A 21719-nucleotide genomic window follows, 5' to 3' on the forward strand; every position below is an offset into this window, starting at 1 on the left:
TTCTCCTCCTTTCACTGCCCTGGATGAAATAACTTCATTTGATCAATATACAATGTACACTCTAGCCTGAATAAACAGGCTATATAGATTGTGGTATATACTAAACTGTGCAATGCTTGGCCAGATGCCCGCACATTCCAGGTGTGTTGTGAAGCCAAGTGTCTTCAGCTATCTGAAAACTGTGTGTATCTACTGTAGCTGCATTTTTTTCTAAGAATGTTATTGTTTTGGCAATAGATATCTAGCAAGTTCTCCAGGTAAGATTATATGATTAGTCTAGTTGCTCTTTTAAAAAGCCCCAAAATATTATCTAATATACATTATTTATATGGATTTTATCTTTTCATTTATCCTTAAACTAAAACATTCAGTAGAAATAAATTAGTTTGCTCCATTAGTGATCAGTCTCTTAATGTTTTGCTGGAATTTTCCTTCCCAAAGGCATTACTCTTATGTGTAAAAAACACATAAAGCGCCTGTATGAAAAACTAACATAAATCTAGTCTATTCCTAACTAGGAAGAGAGTATTAGATTTACATCACTAGTTGCATTACTTTAGAAAAAAAGACAGGATCCCTGTTGGGTGCCCATGTAGCTTATGCTGAGTAAATATTGACAAAGTAGTCTAAAGAGCAAACACTTTGACATTTGTAAGGTCCACTGGAAGGTCTTGTATATATTTATACAGCCAGAATGAGAACAGCATACCAATTTTCTTGAACTTGCTCCTGACATAATTCTGCATGGGCTTTCTTATTGAGGAGAAAAGTGTGTTTAAATGTGAATGGGTCATTTGTTGCATCCATAATGAATACCTTGAATCACTGTTAGTCAGTAATTTCTGAATTTTGAGTCACCTGTTTTACCACACCAAAGGGGAAAAAAAGACTGAAAGAAAAAATCTTTCTTTTAATTCATTGTAATCAATGTACATTGTTTTTCACTTTGTAGGAATTTTATTGATGTTTTTGTCCTTTATATTTATTAAAAATTGAGTCTCAAAAATGTAATGAGTAAAAAATGCTTGCTTAATTTAAATTGTGAATCTGTCTGTTAAGAAATGCATTAGGGGTAGGAGAAGCATAAGACATATTAATTGACAGACAGGAGCTGCTGTCTCTGAGGTTGATACAAGTAATTTATTACTTTAGAAATGAATGCCACCTCCAGAATGTGCTTCATTAATTTCAAATTTAGTTTTAATTTCAAGCTGTTGCCCCTTGAGAAGAATAAGGTGGCAAATTATGTTTGAAGAGCAGATTTTTTTTTCTTGCTCTGAAGAAACATGAAATTTTAACTGTTTAATTTTACAAATAAATGCAGTTCTTTGACTGAATATTTTAACAGCTAATCGAAAGTATGAGCAACAGTCACTAATTCCAGTTGTTTCTGTTTTGTTTTTCTTTTGTCCATGGTAGCCTATGTTTCAGATGAACTGAAGGCCGCAGCACTGGTGGAGGAAGACATGGAACCTGATGAAAATGCACTTGACGGGGAGCCTTCAGCAAAATATGTGTGCCCAGAGAAAGACTACAGTAAGAACTGCCAGAGCTACCAAAACTCTCCAGCTGCTGAATTTTCCAGTCACGAAATGGACAGTGAATCACACATCAGTGAGACAAGTGACCGAATGGCAGATTTTGAAAGCAGCTCTATCAAAAATGAGGAAGAGAGCAAGGAGGTTGCAATACCACTTGAGGATTCTGCTGTCTCTGATAGCTTAGAACAAATGAAAGCCGTATATAATAACTTCCTTTCCAATTCCTACTGGTCCAATCTCAATTTGAATCTCCACCAGCCAACTTCAGAGAAAAACAATGGTAGCAGCAGCAGCAGTAGTAGCAGCAGCAGCAGTTGTGGAAGTGGTAGCTTTGACTGGCATCAGACTGCTATGGCAAAGACACTGCAACAAGTTTCTCAGAGCAGAATTCTTCCTGAACCAAGTCTTTTTAGCACAGTTCAGTTGTACAGACAAAGCAGTAAGCTTTATGGTTCTATATTTACTGGAGCCAGTAAATTCCGCTGTAAAGACTGCAGTGCGGCGTATGATACCTTAGTAGAATTAACAGTGCACATGAATGAAACAGGACATTATCGAGATGACAACCATGAAACTGATAACAATAACCCTAAAAGATGGTCCAAACCTCGTAAACGTTCTTTGCTTGAAATGGAAGGGAAAGAAGATGCCCAGAAAGTATTGAAGTGTATGTATTGTGGCCATTCATTTGAATCTCTTCAGGACTTGAGTGTTCATATGATAAAAACAAAACACTACCAAAAAGTGCCTCTGAAGGAACCTGTTACACCTGTAGCAGCAAAAATTATCCCAGCAACTAGAAAAAAAGCATCACTGGAGCTTGAACTTCCAAGTTCTCCAGATTCCACAGGTGGGACACCAAAAGCAACAATCTCGGACACCAATGACACATTACAAAAGAATTCAAATCCTTACATTACACCAAATAATCGTTATGGTCACCAGAATGGTGCCAGCTATGCTTGGCATTTTGAAGCAAGGAAATCCCAAATTCTCAAATGCATGGAATGTGGAAGCTCCCACGATACTTTGCAGGAACTCACTGCCCACATGATGGTGACAGGACATTTTATAAAAGTCACCAATTCTGCCATGAAGAAAGGGAAGCCAATTATAGAAGCCCCAGTGACACCAACAATAACAGCTCTACTTGACGAAAAAGTACAGTCTGTGCCACTTGCTGCCACCACTTTTACTTCTCCCTCCAACACGCCTTCTAGTGTCTCCCCAAAATTGAATGTTGAAGTAAAAAAAGAAATAGATAAAGAGAGGGGGATTGCTGAAGATAAAATTAAAGACAAAGAGAAGTCAAATGAAGATGAGGAAAAGTATGATATCTCCTCAAAATATCATTACTTGACTGAAAATGACCTGGAAGAAAGTCCTAAAGGGGGGCTAGATATTTTAAAGTCCTTAGAAAACACAGTAACATCAGCTATAAACAAAGCCCAGAATGGTACACCAAGCTGGGGGGGCTACCCCAGTATTCATGCTGCCTATCAACTACCTAACATGATGAAGCTGTCATTGGGTTCATCAGGAAAAAATACACCTTTAAAATCAATGTTCGGAAACAATGAAATAGTGTCGCCAACTAAAAACCAGCCCCTACTGTCACCACCAAGCAGTCAAACCTCCCCTGTGCCAAAAACAAACTTTCATGCCATGGAAGAACTGGTAAAGAAAGTCACTGAAAAAGTGATTAAAGTTGAGGAAAAAATGAAAGAACCTGAAGGAAAACTGTCTCCCGTGAAACGTGCGACACCTTCGCCGTGCAGCAGTGAAATCAGTGAACCCCTCAAAATGGAGGCCTCCAATGATGGTGGTTTTAAAAGTCAACGGAACAGTCCAGTTCCTCAGAGGGATAATTGCAAGGATAGTCCAACTCTAGAACCAGTGGAAAATGGTAAAGAGCCTGTAAAGTCAATCGCAAGTACATTAAGCAGCAGTACAGCTATTATTACAGATCATCCTCCTGAGCAACCATTTGTAAATCCATTAAGCGCACTGCAGTCTGTCATGAATATTCACCTTGGGAAAGCAGCAAAGCCATCTTTGCCTGCTCTGGATCCAATGAGCATGCTTTTTAAAATGAGCAACAGTTTGGCGGAAAAGGCTGCAGTGGCCACCCCACCTTTACAATGCAAAAAAACAGACCACTTAGACCGTTATTTTTATCATGTCAACAATGACCAACCCATAGATTTGACGAAAGGCAAGAGTGACAAAAGCTGCTCTTTGGGTTCAGCGCTTTTGTCATCCACATCAACATCTTCTGCATCTTCTTCATCTACAGTGACAACAGCAAAGACATCTGCAGTCGTGTCATTCATGTCAAACTCGCCGCTACGCGAGAATGCCTTGTCAGATATATCTGATATGCTGAAGAACCTGACAGAAAGTCACACATCAAAATCTTCCACACCTTCCAGCATATCTGAGAAATCTGACATTGATGGTACCACAATAGAGGAACCAGAAGAGACTACACCAGCTCAGAAAAGGAAGGGACGTCAGTCTAACTGGAACCCCCAGCACTTGCTCATTCTGCAGGCCCAGTTTGCAGCCAGTTTACGACAGACATCAGAGGGAAAATACATTATGTCAGACTTGAGCCCTCAAGAAAGAATGCATATTTCCAGGTTTACGGGACTCTCAATGACCACAATTAGCCACTGGTTAGCCAATGTGAAATACCAGCTTCGAAGGACGGGAGGAACTAAGTTCCTTAAAAATTTGGACACTGGGCATCCAGTGTTCTTTTGTAATGACTGTGCTTCACAGATCAGAACTCCTTCAACTTATATCAGCCACCTTGAATCACATCTAGGTTTCAGGTTAAGAGACTTGTCCAAACTGTCCAATGAACAGATTAACAATCAGATAGCACAAACAAAATCACCATCTGAAAAACTGGTGACATCATCTCCAGAGGAAGACATTGGAACTTCCTATCAGTGTAAACTTTGTAACAGGACTTTTGCAAGCAAGCATGCTGTTAAACTTCATCTTAGTAAAACACACGGGAAGTCACCAGAAGATCATCTTCTGTATGTTTCAGAGTTGGAAAAGCAGTAGCATTTGCTTTTGATTAAAATAACTGTAATTTGCTTTGAGGAAAACCGTCAAAGACGCCTTAAAGCTACTGTTTAGTTCTTGGCACATGTTCTTATTTTAACTCCAGAGAGTCACTCTGGGCTGAACTGTTTTGTATAATTGTACAGCGTTTAATAGAGGTGCATAATCAGCTGTTGTTACTGGTAAAATATGAAGGTTAAAATGCAGTGGTAAGTGTTTGGAAATTTGTGTAAATTGGATTTAGTTGCTGTGCATCCCTCTGATGCATCAAGCTGCATGCATTAACAGACAGTTTAATTAAGCATTTATAACTAATTCTGGTGCACTTTTTTCATGTGACCTAAGTGTGCTGGTATTTCTCACCCTATAATCTTTAGCCCTCTGAGTACTTTGAAACACTTTTGCTTTTATTTGGTAAAAGTTATGGATATGTTTTTTAAAACCCTTATTAACTTAGTTCTAATGACTAATATGAACCTCCATTTATGCAGAGGTGTATCACACCTTGAAATTTAAAATATTATTTTCACATTGAAACATAAATGTATATATTGTATAGATTTCAAAATCTCTTATGGAAACGTAGTTGTGGTTAATGCCATGTTTTTCTTCAGCATTTTTAGCAATGATGGGTTTTGTACCTGATATGCCTCGGGTATAAGGTATACCTATATATAGTGTATATTTCTTTTTTAGGTCCAAGGGTTTTTCTTTAAACATCCAGCCATTGTAAAATATATGAAAAATACCACAGATAGCATTTATAAAGTATTCAGAAACATTATTCTTAAAGCAAAGTATGATTGTTTTGTTTTGCTATACAGTACATCTTTATTGATAGAGGTTCATGTTTAAATTATACATATTTATTAGTATCGCTGCCATTTGTTTTTTAAACCATCTGAATAACAGAAGCCACGGACTGCATCCTTGGCATGCATTATAACTATTTTGCACAACATGACTTTTAAAGGTATTTATTAGTAAAAGAAATTTAAATAAAATAAAAAATGAGAGAATTCAAAATAAACTCAGTGCTCAAAGGGTTAAATCTATTTGAAAAACTTGTACTGTATTTCCTAAACATTGATAAAGCCTTTAAAATGTTTGTACTGTAATATTTTGCTTAAAAGTTATGAGGCATTCTGTGATATAACCTTTTACTTATTTATAAGCGCTATTGGTTGTTATTTCATATTGTAGAATGCCTTTTTATTTCAATTGGTAACTTTCTGTTTTGTTCTGCCTAATTATTCTCCCAAGATTCCATACTGCAGCTTTATCTTTAGGCATATGAAAGGTAACCCGTGGTTACCAGCACACTAAGTGATTCTGTTCGTCTCCATTTTTGGCAGTTAATTTGCAGAAGTAACTGACAGCTGACACCATATGAGAATCTATGTATAAAATATTGGCATGTAAACAGCACAGACACTGTAATGCACTCTGTGCCCTGTTTTGTTGTTGACAATGAAGCACCATTATATGACTCTTCATATAACCTTTTTTTCTACAGCAGCATTAAAATTGTCTTTTTGCTATAATTTTGTGTTGCATTCACAATTATGTCTGAAATGTGCTACGACTAACGAGCACATTAAAATTAAATTGTATGCTATCTGTTTATGACTGAAGCTTGAGTAGGTTTCTTCATCTGCCAGGTGCTAGCAGTCAAAAGCTGCACATAAATCACTGGAGTTTTAGTGAACTTTAGCATTTAAAGAGCAGGGTAGCACTTATTCAAAAGCTGCATTAACAAAAAAAAAATCCCCCAGAAAAGATAAATGAACATTATAACTCCACTTTAGACATCGGGTAAGATTGCCTGTAAAGAGGCGAGTTTATAAGCAACATGTGTGGCAAGGCAAATAGGTGTTTTGCTGTGCTGTATATTCAGACTTAGATAATGATGCTTAAACACATTCCTCTTGAATATACTAAATAGTGTCTGCAATTTATTGGTAGGTAGTTCCTGTCCCAATTTTTATTTATTAATAAAACCCAACCCCAAATCTCTCTTCAAAAGTCACCAGTTACCTGCCTAGTGTTGTTTGTTTCTTTTTTTGTTATCCTCTGCGGTGTAAAGGCTGCTATCTACTTCTTTTAAAACATTAGACATCATTCTGTTCATTTTACAAAGATCACTGCCGGAAGTCATATGTATTACTAGTAAACAGGCCCCATGAATAGCAACAGTCAACTCCAATACTTGGATTACAGACTAGAACTATGGGTTGGGGGATGTTTCAGTTTTTATATTTCTTTTGTCATGTGGCTTAAATCTGATTTTAAGGTCATTAGTGTACTGAAGTTGATGGTCTCAACTCAGATTCTAATGGACTTCTGTATGACAAAACTGCTGCACATAATTTGGATCGGTTAGCTGTGTCATCTCGACTGAATGCTCTCAGCTTCTTAGAAGAGGTAAGTTCTTCTGGACATGGCTGAGGTCTTTTTCTTGATAGTGAAACATCCCTTAAGGCCGTGTATATTTTTGAGAACAGATGATCTCAGTCCACATTGTGGCCAGAATCTTTACTTCTGGGAACACAGATTTTCTCCTTGAAAATTATAGTATCTTAAATACCATTAGATTTTAGAACAGAATTTCACTAGTGATGTTGACAGATTATTACATATATTTGCCACCCTAATATTTTTAAAAGGCACCATTGGATTGTAAGGTGGCATTGGTAAATAGCATTGTACAGAATTTCGCTGTTTTTGCTGTTTGGGGTAGGGGAAAACAGGAGAAACAAGCTTCTCAGTCCTTTTCAATGTTTATTTTGTTTATTTCAAAATGCAGAGGGAGAAGGCGGTGATTGTGAACATCATCTACTACATATGCAGCCCCTCCTAATTTGTAGTGATAATCAATACTTGGGGCAAAATATCATCATATCAATATGCAGGGAAGAGGAGGTACAAATAAAGGGAGCAGCCAGCTCTATTAATGTGCACCACAAATGACTTTTCCATACGTTTTCAGAATATGTCTGAAACATTGCAAATAGCTAGTCAGGATCTGCATGTCCCAAATTTATTAAAATAAAGTTCACCTTGTGTTTTGGAAATTCCAAGACAGTTAAACCAGTATGAGTTCACATTATAAGGAATTTAGAGAATCAATGATCTTTATAACACCCTTTCCCCCCATACACTGATACATATATCATCATGGTAACTCTTAGTCCTAACCAAATCACCAGCCTATCTCTGTTGGCATAGATTTTTTCCCCACGTTAGACATGAAGATAAAAATTCAAGGTTTTCAACTACATTTGAGTACCTAATTTTTGCTTTGCTTCTAATATTTTATCTAGTTTTAGAATTATGCAGATCAAGTGTGATAACAAAATGCCTAGAGAAAGGGCTTTTAAATGAAATTGTGGTGGGGTGGGAAGAGCTTTAAATCACAGGTGTATAAAGGTGACCCTGGTCTAACCCCACCCAAGTAGTGGCTTGTTGCAGCATACTGTATATCTTCCAGCTATCACATTTACGCAGTATCTTAAAATAACATTTGTGATAAATGTGCAATTTAACTAATTTATGGTGCTATGATGTGCTCAGGGCTACATGCAAGATGAAAATCTTAAATGGAGCTTGAACAGCTCACTTCACAACAAGAAATCAATATGCTGCCAGATCTTAGAGAGCTGTTCTCTGGAGTCAACATTGAGCAAAAATATCAGTGAATGTATCTTTAAGTTTTAAGCATCAAGAGATCTATAATTAACTGAAATATTATTTTTAAGTTCGTGCAAAGAACTCTTACTGGAACCTGAATCTCTTCAGCATCTTCATTTTATTTTATTTTGGCATCAAAAATTGAAGATGTGTTGTTCAAATTATATAGTTGCTTTCACTGTGCATGCTACAATGCAATTTCCTAACCAAAGCACAACAGATTAGTGTTTAAAAACTTAAATATTCACTCTGTTGGGATTATCAATGGCATCTTAATATGAATGTTAATAAATAGTTAATGATATTTTTAAAAGTTAGATATGTATATACATTTCATGGCAACAGAGGTTCTGCTGTTTGTATCATCAGGTCATTTTAAAAATTATACATACATGTAAAACTAAAGCAGCTCCTTTAATTTTGCGAGGTTTCATTTGAAAGCTACATTCAACTGCAACAGAGTACTTCATTAATTTTCTATGTAGCATGAGAGGAAATGAGGTGATGGGAACAGCTACATTTATTAAGTTTTGCATTTTAAAACTTGTCTCTGGGGATCTCAGTAAGTTGTTTAGTAAATATCAAAATAATACAATTATTTTGCCTGCTTCATGCTAGTAGCTTTTTATTGTAAGACTATATTAGTCCTTTACTAAATATTCTGATATCTACACTGTTCAGCAGAACTGATGTAGCTTATGTTATAGTACAGGAAATGGTCATAAAACTAAAAAAAAGATTCCAAAGTTATTTAATATTTTAAAAGTCATTGTATTTGTCTTTTAGTGAGCATTGAAATAATCAATTGTATTTGACTGGACAGCTATTCCTTTGGTATTAGAAGCATTAACCTGTATCTATCTCCCTAGGGTATTATTAGTAAATATATATAATCTTTGGCTAAAGGAAACCAGTAAATTCTCCTCTCTTGAGACTTTATGCCAAGTTGTGCCTTCCAGCCTTTAGTTGACAGGGTGTAGGTAAATGAGTGAACAAGATATAATTATCCTACTGCCCTCTCTGAATATAAAAGAGGTTCTGAAGTTCAGGGTGTGGTAAAATGGTAACAGTCTGTCAATTCCGTTGAGTTTTCATTAACTGTTATAAAGTAATAAAAATCTTGCATGTGTGCAACTCTGATGTTGGGGAAAACTCCCAGGTAAGTCTGTGCCTCCTTTTACTAAGTAAGGACTGACGAGGTAGTGCCCTTTATGAGAGGGAGTAAAATTCTCTATTATGTGTGCAAATTTTGAGTGTGTGTGTGTGTGTGTGTGTGTGTGTGTGTGTGTGTGTGTGTGTGTAATGAATCAGTAAATACATGATAAATCTATGTGCATGAAGCAGGAGAGTACAGTGAGGCTAAGACATTTTAAGATCTTGGTATTAAGCAGTAATTTAAAACTGTTTAGTGCAACAGAAATCATTTACATTTCATTGAATGGTTTTATACATACTCTCATACATCCACAAATTAAACATAGTTGCAGATACCATGGTGATGAGAGTGGTATAAAATTTTACTTTATACACCTACAATGTATCTTTTGGTATATTGAATATATAAAATAATGAGTATAGAGAAACAAACATTAGAGAGGGATTTTGTTGTTTTCTTTTTTAAGCAATAGATTACAACATTTACCTGGGACATTTTTAATGTTTGCAACAGATGTTGCTTAGTTCACTGTGTTTCCTTTGCCTTATTTATAACTGAAAATGTGCTTCAGCTTAAATAATCTTCTACGAGAGTTAAATTTAGATGTGCACTTTAAGATAGATGGTGATGTGCCTACACCATTAGCTACCTACATTCATGCACCCTTGTATGTATCCAAAATATGTAACTGAAGATGCATAGAATATTTTAGTTCTATAAAAATTTGCCTATCCTTCATTTTAGGTGTCCTTGTAAGCAAATGGATAAAAAACAAGTTTTTGTTCTGTTTTGTTTTGTTTTTTTAATTACCACCTGAGCAAGGCATAACAAACCATTCCTTTTGGGTAACAATATAACATACCATCCCTTTAGCAATCAGTTTTTAAGGGACACTTGGCTTTTTAAAAAAGATACAAAACTGTTCTGGATAGAGGCAGATTGGTAAAAGAGACATCTCATCTGTATTTTACAACATATAGCATATAGGGGGCCATCTCTTCACATATAGCTGGATAAGTCTTCTATAACTATGATAAGAGGATTATCTGTCACTCCTCTCACTACTTAGATTTTCCTACAGTCAGATTAGAATGAGGTTACACATTCTTACTATGAAACATTTGAACTTTCAGAGTGGTAAAGCGACATGGTAACACAAAACTGGGCTAATTTTCTGGTTTCTTACATTTTGATACCTGAATGCTAGGGCTTTGGTCATAGGAGAATTGAATTTCAATGATTTAGCACAGAGGGAGAGCCTGTATTAGACCTGTCAGCCCTACACTAGTCCCCGGAGAGGATAGAATGTCCATCTTTTTTATCCAAAAAAAGGGGTGTAACACTTTTTACTTTTTTTAATAAATTAACAATTAAAATATGTCTTTATTAAGCTCCAACATATCACATTCATTTTTTGCCCGGTAGGAAACTAGAGACATGTTTATAGCCATAATAATTGTGAGTGAGTGACCTTTCTAGCCAAGAGAAATGAAATTACTTGAAAATGAAATTCTTTTTAATTGATGCATTTGTAGAGAGTAGGGTGGGGAAAAGGAAGATAATTTTATATATCTATATCTATGTGTATCTGCCTATAGATACAGATATAAAAGCACAAGGAATGTCTCCAGATTTAAACCTGTGCAGAGATGGAGAATGAGGTAGGTGTGTCAGGAAGCAGAGTCATATTCTCAGTGCTTTTTTTTTTTTTTAAACTAGAGGTACAGTCACTGCAGTTACGCCTCAATGACCATGAAACCGAGTCGGCAAAAGCTGAAGGACTCAGCTCCTGAAAGCCTCATCAGGACTTGTCATCGCTCTAATGAATATCATTTAAATTGCTTTGTATATTGGTGGAGTTTGGATGTCGATTTAATTTGTGCATGTGTTTGAGTTCTTCTGCTTGGCTAGGCTAACAGAGAGCAACAGCCTAATGAAAAGTGAGTTGGTGACAGTGTGATGAGCCCCAACCCAATCAAATGTGTTTGAAGGGCTGTTTTGACAGGGATCTTAAAAGTAGATCTAGAAAAGAGGGTGTAGTGCTTTAGTTTAGTGCAATTGTTTCAGGCTAAGACTAGTGTATTTTGTACCTATGAATGGCTGAAAATTTTCTATGCAAACTCCAGCTTGTAATAAAAAATGAATTCACTGCTGTAATTACGTTCAGAGGAATAAGAAGAATGGTCCTCTTCAATGTCTTTGAAAATCACTCTAGTTAAAACACAATGACATGTTTATAAAGTCCTTATTGGGGTACTGAGAAAAAAATAAATTCCTTACACAGGAGTTACAGTGTCCATCTCTATGTGTAAGGCTGTGTCACACAGGGAATGTGAATAGGGAGGACAACATCAGAGGGAGTGGTAACACTGGAGGGCAGGGGTCATCCTTTAAGAGCCTCATGCTCTCATGCTGGATCTGTCATGCAGGTTAATTCCCATTCACTGCAATGGGACTTGTGTGTGTGCAATGACGGAGGATCTGCACTGGAGAGCAGAGCAAAGAGGGGAAAAAATCCGGTAAAATGCATTCCAATGGCACTCTGAACATCATGAATATCTAGGATCAGATCCTCAGCTGGCGTAAATCAGCATAGCTCTGATTGAAACAGATCAATACTAATTCACACTGTAAGTTTGCCCTGACCTGGTGGTGCGGTGCAGGGAGGTTTAGGATTTAGAACCTTCCTGTGGCCTGGCAAAGTTGCTATGTGCGTCAGACTGGTGGCATATTGTCTTCACTGATTAATCAATAATGCTAAGGTTTAATTCACAGTTGCTGAAATCTTAATTTTCCACCCAAAAGGAAAAAAGGACCTATGGAATTTGATTTTAAAGTCCAGTAGAAAAACAGTTATTTAAAACTGCATTAGCCATCTGCATAGGCGGGTATTAACTGGGCACCTGTCACTGTATTGAACATCATTTTGTGACCAGGGTTGATTATTCTTACATTAGCTTCAAATCTAAGTATTTCCTAACCCCAGATAAGTGTTGTATTCAATTTTATTTAAAAGATCTTTGCAGCTGGATATCTGCATTGGCTACATGGAATTCCAGTAGGATTTCAACAGGATTGACGGAATGGGTAAAATAGCCACTTTAGTCTGTAAACCACACGAATGCCCTCAATCTCCTAATCCTCCTGTCTCCGCTCCCTCCAAGGTACACCATTTGGAATTTTGGGAAGGGAACGTGCTTGATCTTTCTTTGCCAAGATGAGGATAAATCAATCTCTAAAACACAATTGCTGTCAGAGAAAGGAAATAAATATTAGCCCTTGTTCTCTATTGCTTCAGGAGTCATTGAATTTAAGAATAGTGCAAACATTTTTGTACTCTTATCATTCATCCTAAAATACCACAAAATGAGCTAATAGAAAGTGAAACATAAACATTGAAAATGTAATTTCATTTTTTTTCACGAGCTCAGTAAATGTGTACACTGGAGGAAAGAGATCTAAAAAGGAAAATCTGCAATCCAAATCCAGTATCTCAGATATGATTAATGCATCAGATAAATTGTTCAACAATAGATCACAGAAACAAGCCCTCTATAATTCTGCCAGAGTCAGTGAGATCAATGTTTTATGCTGAGTGATAGCTGCACTGGTCACTCAAATGAAAGCACCTAAGGGTAACTAATGCTAATTTGTTACCCCTTGTGATTTAAAAATAGTTCAGGGATTTTGAGTAACATTTTTCTCCCACTTCATTTGGACCACATTCATTTATGACCCTCAATGAAATCAACTGGTGCTGTTTGCTCCTAATTTTATGCAGATTTGCCCTTTCGTATTTTGTGGCCTAAATTGAATGCACATTCTCCTTCTCTATTTGATATATATTTTATATATACAGCAAAGCCTAAGCAGGTTGTTTAACACCCTTAATGTGAATGATGGCACTCCATTATGTCTCTTAGTTAATAATACAAAGATCTGGGATAGGCGAAGAATACTTCTGGGAAGATTGCAGCCTGGATTCTTGGTTGGAAATACTTGTTAAAGAACGTGTGTAAATCTGCAGCAAGAAGCTATTATGTTAAACACAATATGTATAATCAAATTCAGGACATGTGATGGAGTATTTAATGTTAAAAATAGTAAATTAGGTGTTGAAGAAGCACAAAGCACCCACTTGTACTTTCTTAATAGGGCTTTTTATTAAACACACTAGAAGAGATTCCAAAGAGGAAGAGATCAAAACAGCAGCTTAATCAGCCATGTGAATTATCAGCTTCTCAGGAAGCACTGAACAGCAGACAAAACTGCAGCAATCTGCAGGTGCAAGCAGATTATAGTGTAAACAATTTTGATCCCAAAGAAACAGCAGCCACATGTAATACTCTTGAAGCCCATGTGCATTCACGCTCAACAGAGCTTTAACCCCTCTGCTGTTGGATTGCAATATTGTGCAAAGTCGGCACCTACTTCACATTCCTCTGTAAACAATACCTTCTATATGTATAAAAAATGCTTTCCTCATTTCCTTCTTGTCAGACACTCTGTCTCAGGCCACTTTCTGTTTCCTTTTGCAGGGTCCTCTCTTTTAAGAAGCTGAGGAGCTCGTGAGAAGTGCTAAGTCCTGCCAACTCTTCAGGGGCACTCAGTCAATATCTTACAAGATTGGGCTATTAGATGGACAGCATTGTTTGTAACAGTCTGTTGTTGCTGAAGAACTTTGAAGTAGGCCCAATAATTGAGAGAGACTGCTGAAAGTCTTCAGGTCCTCTGAATCACAAGCCAAATGGTTCCTTGGCAAGTTTCACTAGACAATCATGTTTCCAAAGTATGTGACTCCTTTTAATGTTCAGTCCTCTAAAGCAGCAATGCCTGATTTATAGACACCCCCATCACTTAATTATTTATAATCACCAGATACAGACTTAATTCAAGTACCCTTTTTTATTATACACTGTTCTACTTACTCCCCTGTAATCTTTGCTAAACACCTGTTTAGCAGTATGTGGATTTTCACATTTTTCTGCCTGTCTGTTTTCTTGAAATTGCTTTCCTTTTGAAGATATTAAGGGAAATCTAGTTTTTTAAAACCAGTTTTTGAAAAGCAATTCAATTGTGTTTTCCTGCATTGTTATTTCAAGAGTTCTACAGTAACGTGGAAAAAAAAAAGCAGCTCTCTCCCTTTTTCTGTTGCTCTCTTTATGTTTGGACCAAGCACTCTGCTAACTGCTTTGATCTGAGATGGTAGCAATTGAATTGGCAATTGGCACTAAATGTTTCACTCTATGTTCCATGCCATTCTTCTCTAAAGATGCCTATGTGATGAATTGAAGGCTGGGGTTTCAGACAGCTTGCACAGCAGCAATATCCTCCAAACTGGAATAGCTGTTATTCGTGGGGGAGTTCTGCACTACCGCACAGAATTTATGTCCCCCGCAGAATTCTTTGCTTTCCTGCAGAAAAAGGAAAGCCAGAAATGTGGTCATGTGGCTCTCCCCAGATAAATGGCAGAAAGATAAATCACTCAGGGATGGGGGTAGGACTGGGCAAGACCTATGCCCCTACTGAGCCTCCCCATATTCCAACCTCTTGACCAAGTTCAATCCGCCCCATGCCAAGATTCTCTCGCTAAGCCTTAACCACCTTCCCATGGACCCCTCTCACACAGTCCCATTTCTATTGCGCCCAGAACCCTTCAACAAGTCCCTGTGCATCCAGATCCCCCACACATACCCAGATCCCTAATGGAGTCATCTGCACTCAGAATACCCCACACAGAGCCCTCTCAACCCATATTTGAGTCTCTCCACACTACACCCCTTCAAACTTGGATCCTGCCTTACTGAGCCTGACCACCCATGTGGTTTCCCTGGGTCAGAGGGGCAGGGCCATGGGGTGATTCTGGGGCAGGTCCAGTCCTTGTGCTGTATCGGGACTGGGTGCAGCCTCATTCCTTGAATCTGTGTCCTGAAAGCCAGGGAGCTTCACAGTGACCTCCTCACCTCTGTGAAGCCAGGGACCTGTGTTCCTCACTGCCATATTGGAGCCTCCACATGTATTTGACAAAATACAATTTGCAGAATTTGGCAGAATTTTAAAATATTGTGCACTGAGTTTTTAATTTTTTGGTGCAGAATTTTTAATCTTCTGCCCATTTTCTTTTGAACTTTTCTAGTATAGATTTCATGCAGTTGTATCAACAATCTGACTCTCCGGGAGGGTCCTATGCTTACACAGATGAAACATTTATTTTCCCAAGCTTTTATTTATTTATTTATTTTATTTATTTGGGGGCAGGGATACGGGTGACTTTTTATCCTCTTTAGCAAATAATTAGAGAGTGGAAGAAACTGGGCTTTCATTCTTGCATTTTGTGGTGTGACTGCACTTCGGTATTCAAGAGGTAACAGCTCTCAGACAGTTACTTTGGATACTTCAGGTTCTTTTTTACTGTTGGAGACTTTATCTTCCACATTAGTTGCAAGACCCAAGGGAGTTACTTGCCACTAGACAAAGGTACCCTTTTCTTTTTTCATTAATCTCACCAACTTTTTTTTGCCTTTAACAGAGACTTCCAAGTGTCTCAGCTGAGTTTTCCCATTTACACACCTGTAGTGAGTATGTCATCCAGCTGACAGGCTGCATACCTACAATATTTGGGCCAATATACTCAGCAAGTTGGAACTCTAGCTTCACTCCAGGAAAAGCTGTTATACCAGAGCAATCATTTACAGGCATTAATGAGAAAATTTTGCTAAGAATCTTTGAACTACACTTACTACTAAGATTAAAACAAAGATAGTTTGTTTAACTTTTGTGTCCCTATTAACAGATCCTGCCTTTCTTTCATGCTTACATTGATGTACAGCCAGACAGGTGTTCACAATTACAGCAGTGGTTCTCAAAGTGTGGTCTGTGGACAACCTTCTTTCAGGTAGGCTGCAGGCTTGGGGCTCACCTCCCTTCCCCCCACAGCAAAGAACCTGCACTGGTACTCTAGCCTTGCACCCCCTCTGCAAGGTTGAAGCACCAGCAACGGCTTTCGCTGTGGGGAATGGGAGCAGGCTAGGCCTCACAGGCCTGTTCCAGCTTTGGGGGAAGGAAGTGGCTTTGTGAATTAATGTTCCCATTCCTCCCAGCTGGGGAAACAGCAGCACAGGAAATCACTACTCTGGAGGCTTTCCCTCTGCTCCCATTGCCCAGAATCATGGCCAATGGGAGCATCAGGGGGCTCAGCCTGGGAGTAGTGGGAGTCAAGGAGCCAGGTAAGTGCCCCTCATCTTCCTCATGCCCAGACCTTGCACCCTCATCTCTCTCACACACACCCTCCTACTGAGAATCCCCACCTCCACTCCATTCCTACATCCAGCCTCCTGGTCGGACCCCTCATTCCCAGCTGACTCCAGCATCCTACCTTTCTGCCAGACCCTGGACCCCCCCACACTCACCTGAACCCATTTTGTCACCATAGGTGGTTGGCTGGTGGTCTATGGAAAGGTCTGTGTTTAGCAGGGTGGGCCACAAGCTAAGAAGCTTGAGAACTATTGCCATTCAGTCTTCACAATAACGTCCAATTTCAGAGTATACTCACTGGGTATGGTTCCTGCCCAAACATCTATGATGACAGGATATAGCTTTCTTTACCACACATGGCTTACATCTAGCATGGTATGATCTGGATAGGCACTTGCAGGCTAATGTATGCAATTTGCCAATTTTACCTAACTCAATGTAGCAAGAAATATCTTAGTGTATTTTTATATACATTTTAAAAACATTTAGATTATCTATTTTGAATTAACTTAGGCTAAAAAGTACTTTAAAGTGTAATTATGTTCTGTGAATACACTTTTACAATCCGAGTAATCTCTGCAAATTAAAATTACTGATTTTGTTTGAAAGAACCCTTTATAAATACTTTATCATTACTTTATATGGGATTTTCCCCCCTACTGAGGTCTGGTTTTCTCAGGTACAGACCTACAACATATGACTTCCTGTTTGCCCAGAAATGGGAGTCCACAGCCAAGAAATTGCTAAATCATAACAGGAAGGGACTCTCACATGTAGTTTCATTTTGGCCATCAAGCCAGGTTTAGAGTGACTGGTAAGGCTAGAGTGACTGGTAAGGCTGAGAGCCTGGGGCAAAGGAGAGATCCACTAGCTAAAAGGAGGGTGTTCAGGTCCTGGAGAAATTAGTAGGTCTGGCAAACCCGCTTTGGGGGAAGAGGTACAAATGCTGAGGAACTTTGCCTCATTATGAGTTTGCAGCCAGGAAGCGGTCACCTTAAGGGGAAAAAGAAAGTACAAAAAAGAAGAATATATTATTGTTTCATTTTTAGATGTACTTTGTACTTTCTTTTCTTAATCTGTATGTATGTGTGTGTATATCAATATATCTATATCTATATGTATATCTAGAGCAGTGGTCTCCAACCTTTTTACACCCAAGATCACTTTTTAAATCTCAGAACAGGTGAAGATCTACCGCCCCTCCCCTTCCTTGAAGCCCCGCCCTCTCTATTCTCCTCCTGTCCATCACTTGCTATCCCCAGCCCTTACTTACACACTCTGATAAACAGTTTATTTTTAAATTATGCGATACATACAATTAAAATCACGTGTTTATAGTTATGAAATAAATGGTCTGTTTTTTATTCATGCTATTTAAATCTAAAATGAAGCATTTATAATTATACATTTTGTGGGGACGGAGTACTGTGGCTGGGGATAGGGGAGAGGGAACAGGGTGCTGGGAGGGCAGAGGGTTCTGCAGCAGGGGACAGAGTGCCAGTGGGGACAGAGTTCGGGGAGTGGGGACATGAATGGGGACAGAATTCAGGGAGTGGGGACAGGGGAGTGGGGACAGTTCTGTAGCTGGGGACAGAGTTTGGGGAGTGGGGACGGGAATCAGGACAGCATTCTGTAGTTGAGGACAGGGGAATGGGGACAGGGGAGTGGGATGCCAGTGGAGGCAGAGAGTCCCCTGCATCTCCCTCCTCCCAGCATTCCCCCCCCCCCAGAAACCAGCGCGTGCCTGCCCAGGGGGCCGACCCCCACCACCCACGCAGGGAAGCCCCGCGCGTGCACGCCTGCCCCGGGGCCAAACCCCTCCCCCTGCGTAGGGAAGCCCCGCGCACGCTCACCTGCCCCGGGGTCAACCTTCCCCCCCCCCCATGTGCAGGAAAGCCTTGCGTGCGCGCCTGCCCAGGGGGCCGACCCCCCCACCTGTGGAGGGAAAGCCGTGCGTGCGCCTGCCCCGGCACCAAACCCCCCCCCCCCCCCGCGCAGGGAAGCCCCGTGCGTGCCTGCCCCGGGGCCAACTCCCCCCTCCACGCAGGGAAGCCGCGCGCGCGCTCACCTGGCCCGGGGCCAACCCCCTGCCGCCCTCCCATGCAGGAAAGCTTCGTGCGTGCGCGCGCCTGCCCAGGGAGCCGACCCCCCTACCAGCGCCGGGAAGCCCCACGGACACTTGTCCCGGCGCCAACCCCCTCCCCGCACCGGGAAGCCCCGGAGCCAAACCCCAGCGCGCCAGAAGCCGACACTACCTCCGTCTTCTCTGGAGGTAAGTAGTGGGGCTTCTGGGGGGTGGGAGGGAAATGGGGGCGGGGCTTACAGGACGCCTCGCGAGCGACTGGTCGAGGCCTCGAGATCGACCAGTAGCTCATGAGCGACCGGTTGGTGACCACAGATCTAGAGAGAGAGACTTTTATTATTTTACTTATCAAATGCCATTCAAAGCTTAGCTACCATACACTTGAAACATAACCATTTTAGGGCCAACAATAACAGCTTAGATCCCTCTGTTATGATGAATCCAATTACCATTGGTTGTAGGTTTACTCCATCATCTTAATATATGTTTCAAGAACAGAACTATGTTTTCCCACGATATTGTTACTTTTACCTTAGGGCTTCTCTGTTGTCAAAGAAAGTGCAGGCATGGCAAATTTCAACAGAACAGTTATCAAAAGAACAAGCTGTTGTTCTGTATTAGATAGCTACAGCTGGCCAGTAGCTGAAGTTGCCTCCTCTAGGTCTTCAGATTAAACAACGATGTACTTTCCACAGCCTGAGGATTTCCATCTCTCATCAATGGTGTCCAGTGTGATGTTGCTTTCCTTAATTACCTCTTTCAAGTATGCCCTGGATGGCTCTGGTTGTAGCAATCTAGTCTGCAAAAGGTGCTACCAAGGCAGGCATCCAGTACAGTACATCCCAACACTGCTGTTGTTCCTTTATTGGAAAAGTTGTGACATTTTTATTTATGTGCCATTACACACAAGGATTCAAAACCATGGTATATTTCTATTGTCAAACTAATGTAAAATCTTCTGAACATGTAGAGTATAAGAAGTATTTCTTTAGCTCACTACGGACAGTCCTGTGTCAAATTGCCTTTCATTCAGAAATTGCTCCAAATGAAACAACTCTGTCTTTGCATTGATGATGTACTTGAAAAGTGCCTTCTAGCTGAATCCAGAAGTGTATCTTGTAATGTTCTACAGTAAAGTTTGTTCTGGGAACATAACATCCCTTTTAAATTTGAATTAAGGCCTTTAACCATTTTCACTTGTTTTTTATGGTGGCATTAAGTTTGCAAATACTTTCATATTCACCACCAGCCAAAGTGGGTGCAACTCCATTCAAGTTGAGGGAATTACACCTCTTATGCCAGCATTAAGTTTGTTCCCACATATTTCATATTTGTGCTCTGTGTGGTAAATCATAAAAAAACTTCAAAACCATTTTTTGTTCTCCGTCATCAGCGATTACATTGGTAAAGAAACACTCCTTTAAGCACTCAACATACACATCAGGACTCCCTACTTTCATAGAATGAAAATCTTCCATTGCCTTTGAAGAGCTCTTCCTTTGAGACTTGCTGCATCTTCTCTTGTGGGTTCTAGTCACAGCAATTCTTATGGAAACCAATCACAAATTGTCATCAGATCCAGTTGATCTAAGACGAGGTGGGCAAATTATGGCCAGCAGACCATATCCAACTGATCAGGGATTTTAATTTAGCCTTTAGGATTACCAGTCTGGTGGCACAGTGAGGCTAAGGCAGGTTCTCGCCTTGCCCTGTCCCCATGCTGCTCCCAGAAGAAGCTGGCATGTCCCTGTCTCTGGGAGGCAGGAACAGAGGGCTCTGTCTCCCGCCCTTATCATCAGGCATCATTCCCACAGATCCCATGGGTCAGGAATAGGGACTGAGGGCCAGTGAAAGCTGTGGGGGCAGTGCCACAGACAAGCACAATGTGTGGAACCACCGGCTCCCTTTCCCCCAGGAGACACAGCCAGATGTGCCAGCTACTTCTTGCAGTGACACAGGGCCAGGGCAGAAGGGGAGTCTGCACCATTGACTGGGAGCCACCTGAGATAAGTGGTGCCTGGATGGAGCCTGCATCACGCACCCCAAAGTCCTGTCCTGAGCCCACCTCTGCACCCTGCACCTCTTTGCATACCTCTATCCCCTGCTTCAGCCCTATATTCATACAATTTCCCTGTATAGACCCTTGATCCAAAAAGTTTTCTCACTCCCGGTCTAAGGCCACATCCATACTTACCCAGAATTTCAAATTAAGATATGCAACTCCAGCTACGTTAATTGCACAGCTGGAATTGAAATATCTTAATTCGATCTTTTATGCCAGCTTAACAATGGAAAGGTTGATGGGAGCATCTGTCCCCATTGTACTTCTCACAAACTGAGGAATACTGTCATCAACAGAGGTGCTCTCTGCATTTGATTTAGCATGTCTTTACTAGATCAGTTAAATCGAACACCAGAATATCAACCGCTGCAGCATTGATCTTCTCGCTAGTATAGACATGGCCTAAAAGGATCCTAGCTTCATTGCTAAATATTCCCTCGAGTGGTGAAAAGTCACAAAAACATCTTCCTAGCTTGATTTTTTTTTCCTGAACAAGGTTTAATCTTCATTTGTCTTGAAAAAAATATTTTTTTAAGCGAGAACAAAACATCAATCTAATCAGCTACATAAACTCTTCCTAAGGTCATCAGCAGACAAATCTGGGTAGTCCAGAGGTGAAGGCAGATAGTTGTAAAATACCTTGGCCATTTAGCTAAAAGGAGCAAGTAGCCATACAAACTTCAATTTAGGCAAGCAGAGGGCAAATACAGGTCTGCAGGCTGGATCCGGTCTGACAGAGTTAGTCCCTTGGGGGCCCCCACAATACTGTATTTACCTGTGTCTTCACAGATGCAAGGATCACAGCTCCCAGTGTCTGTGGATCTCTATTTCTGGCCAATGGGAACAGCAATCACT

The 21719-nt window shown here is 39.9% G+C and overlaps 1 protein-coding gene across 3 annotated transcripts in view; it reads left to right on the forward strand.

Annotated features, from left to right (window-relative positions):
- The window catches only part of TSHZ3 (teashirt zinc finger homeobox 3), an 80967-nt gene extending 70717 nt beyond the window's left edge, over nt 1-10250 (forward strand). For all 3 annotated transcript variants that reach the window (XM_075940156.1, XM_075940155.1, XM_075940157.1), the window contains one exon: nt 1420-10250. In XM_075940156.1, coding sequence (XP_075796271.1) covers nt 1420-4619 — 3200 coding nt within the window. In that variant the 3' untranslated portion in view covers nt 4620-10250. The remainder of the gene's footprint in view (nt 1-1419) is intronic.
- Nucleotides 10251-21719: the final 11469 nt, after the last annotated feature.

Source organism: Pelodiscus sinensis, chromosome 12 (assembly GCF_049634645.1).
Source record: "Pelodiscus sinensis isolate JC-2024 chromosome 12, ASM4963464v1, whole genome shotgun sequence".
Taxonomy (NCBI): domain Eukaryota; kingdom Metazoa; phylum Chordata; order Testudines; family Trionychidae; genus Pelodiscus; species Pelodiscus sinensis.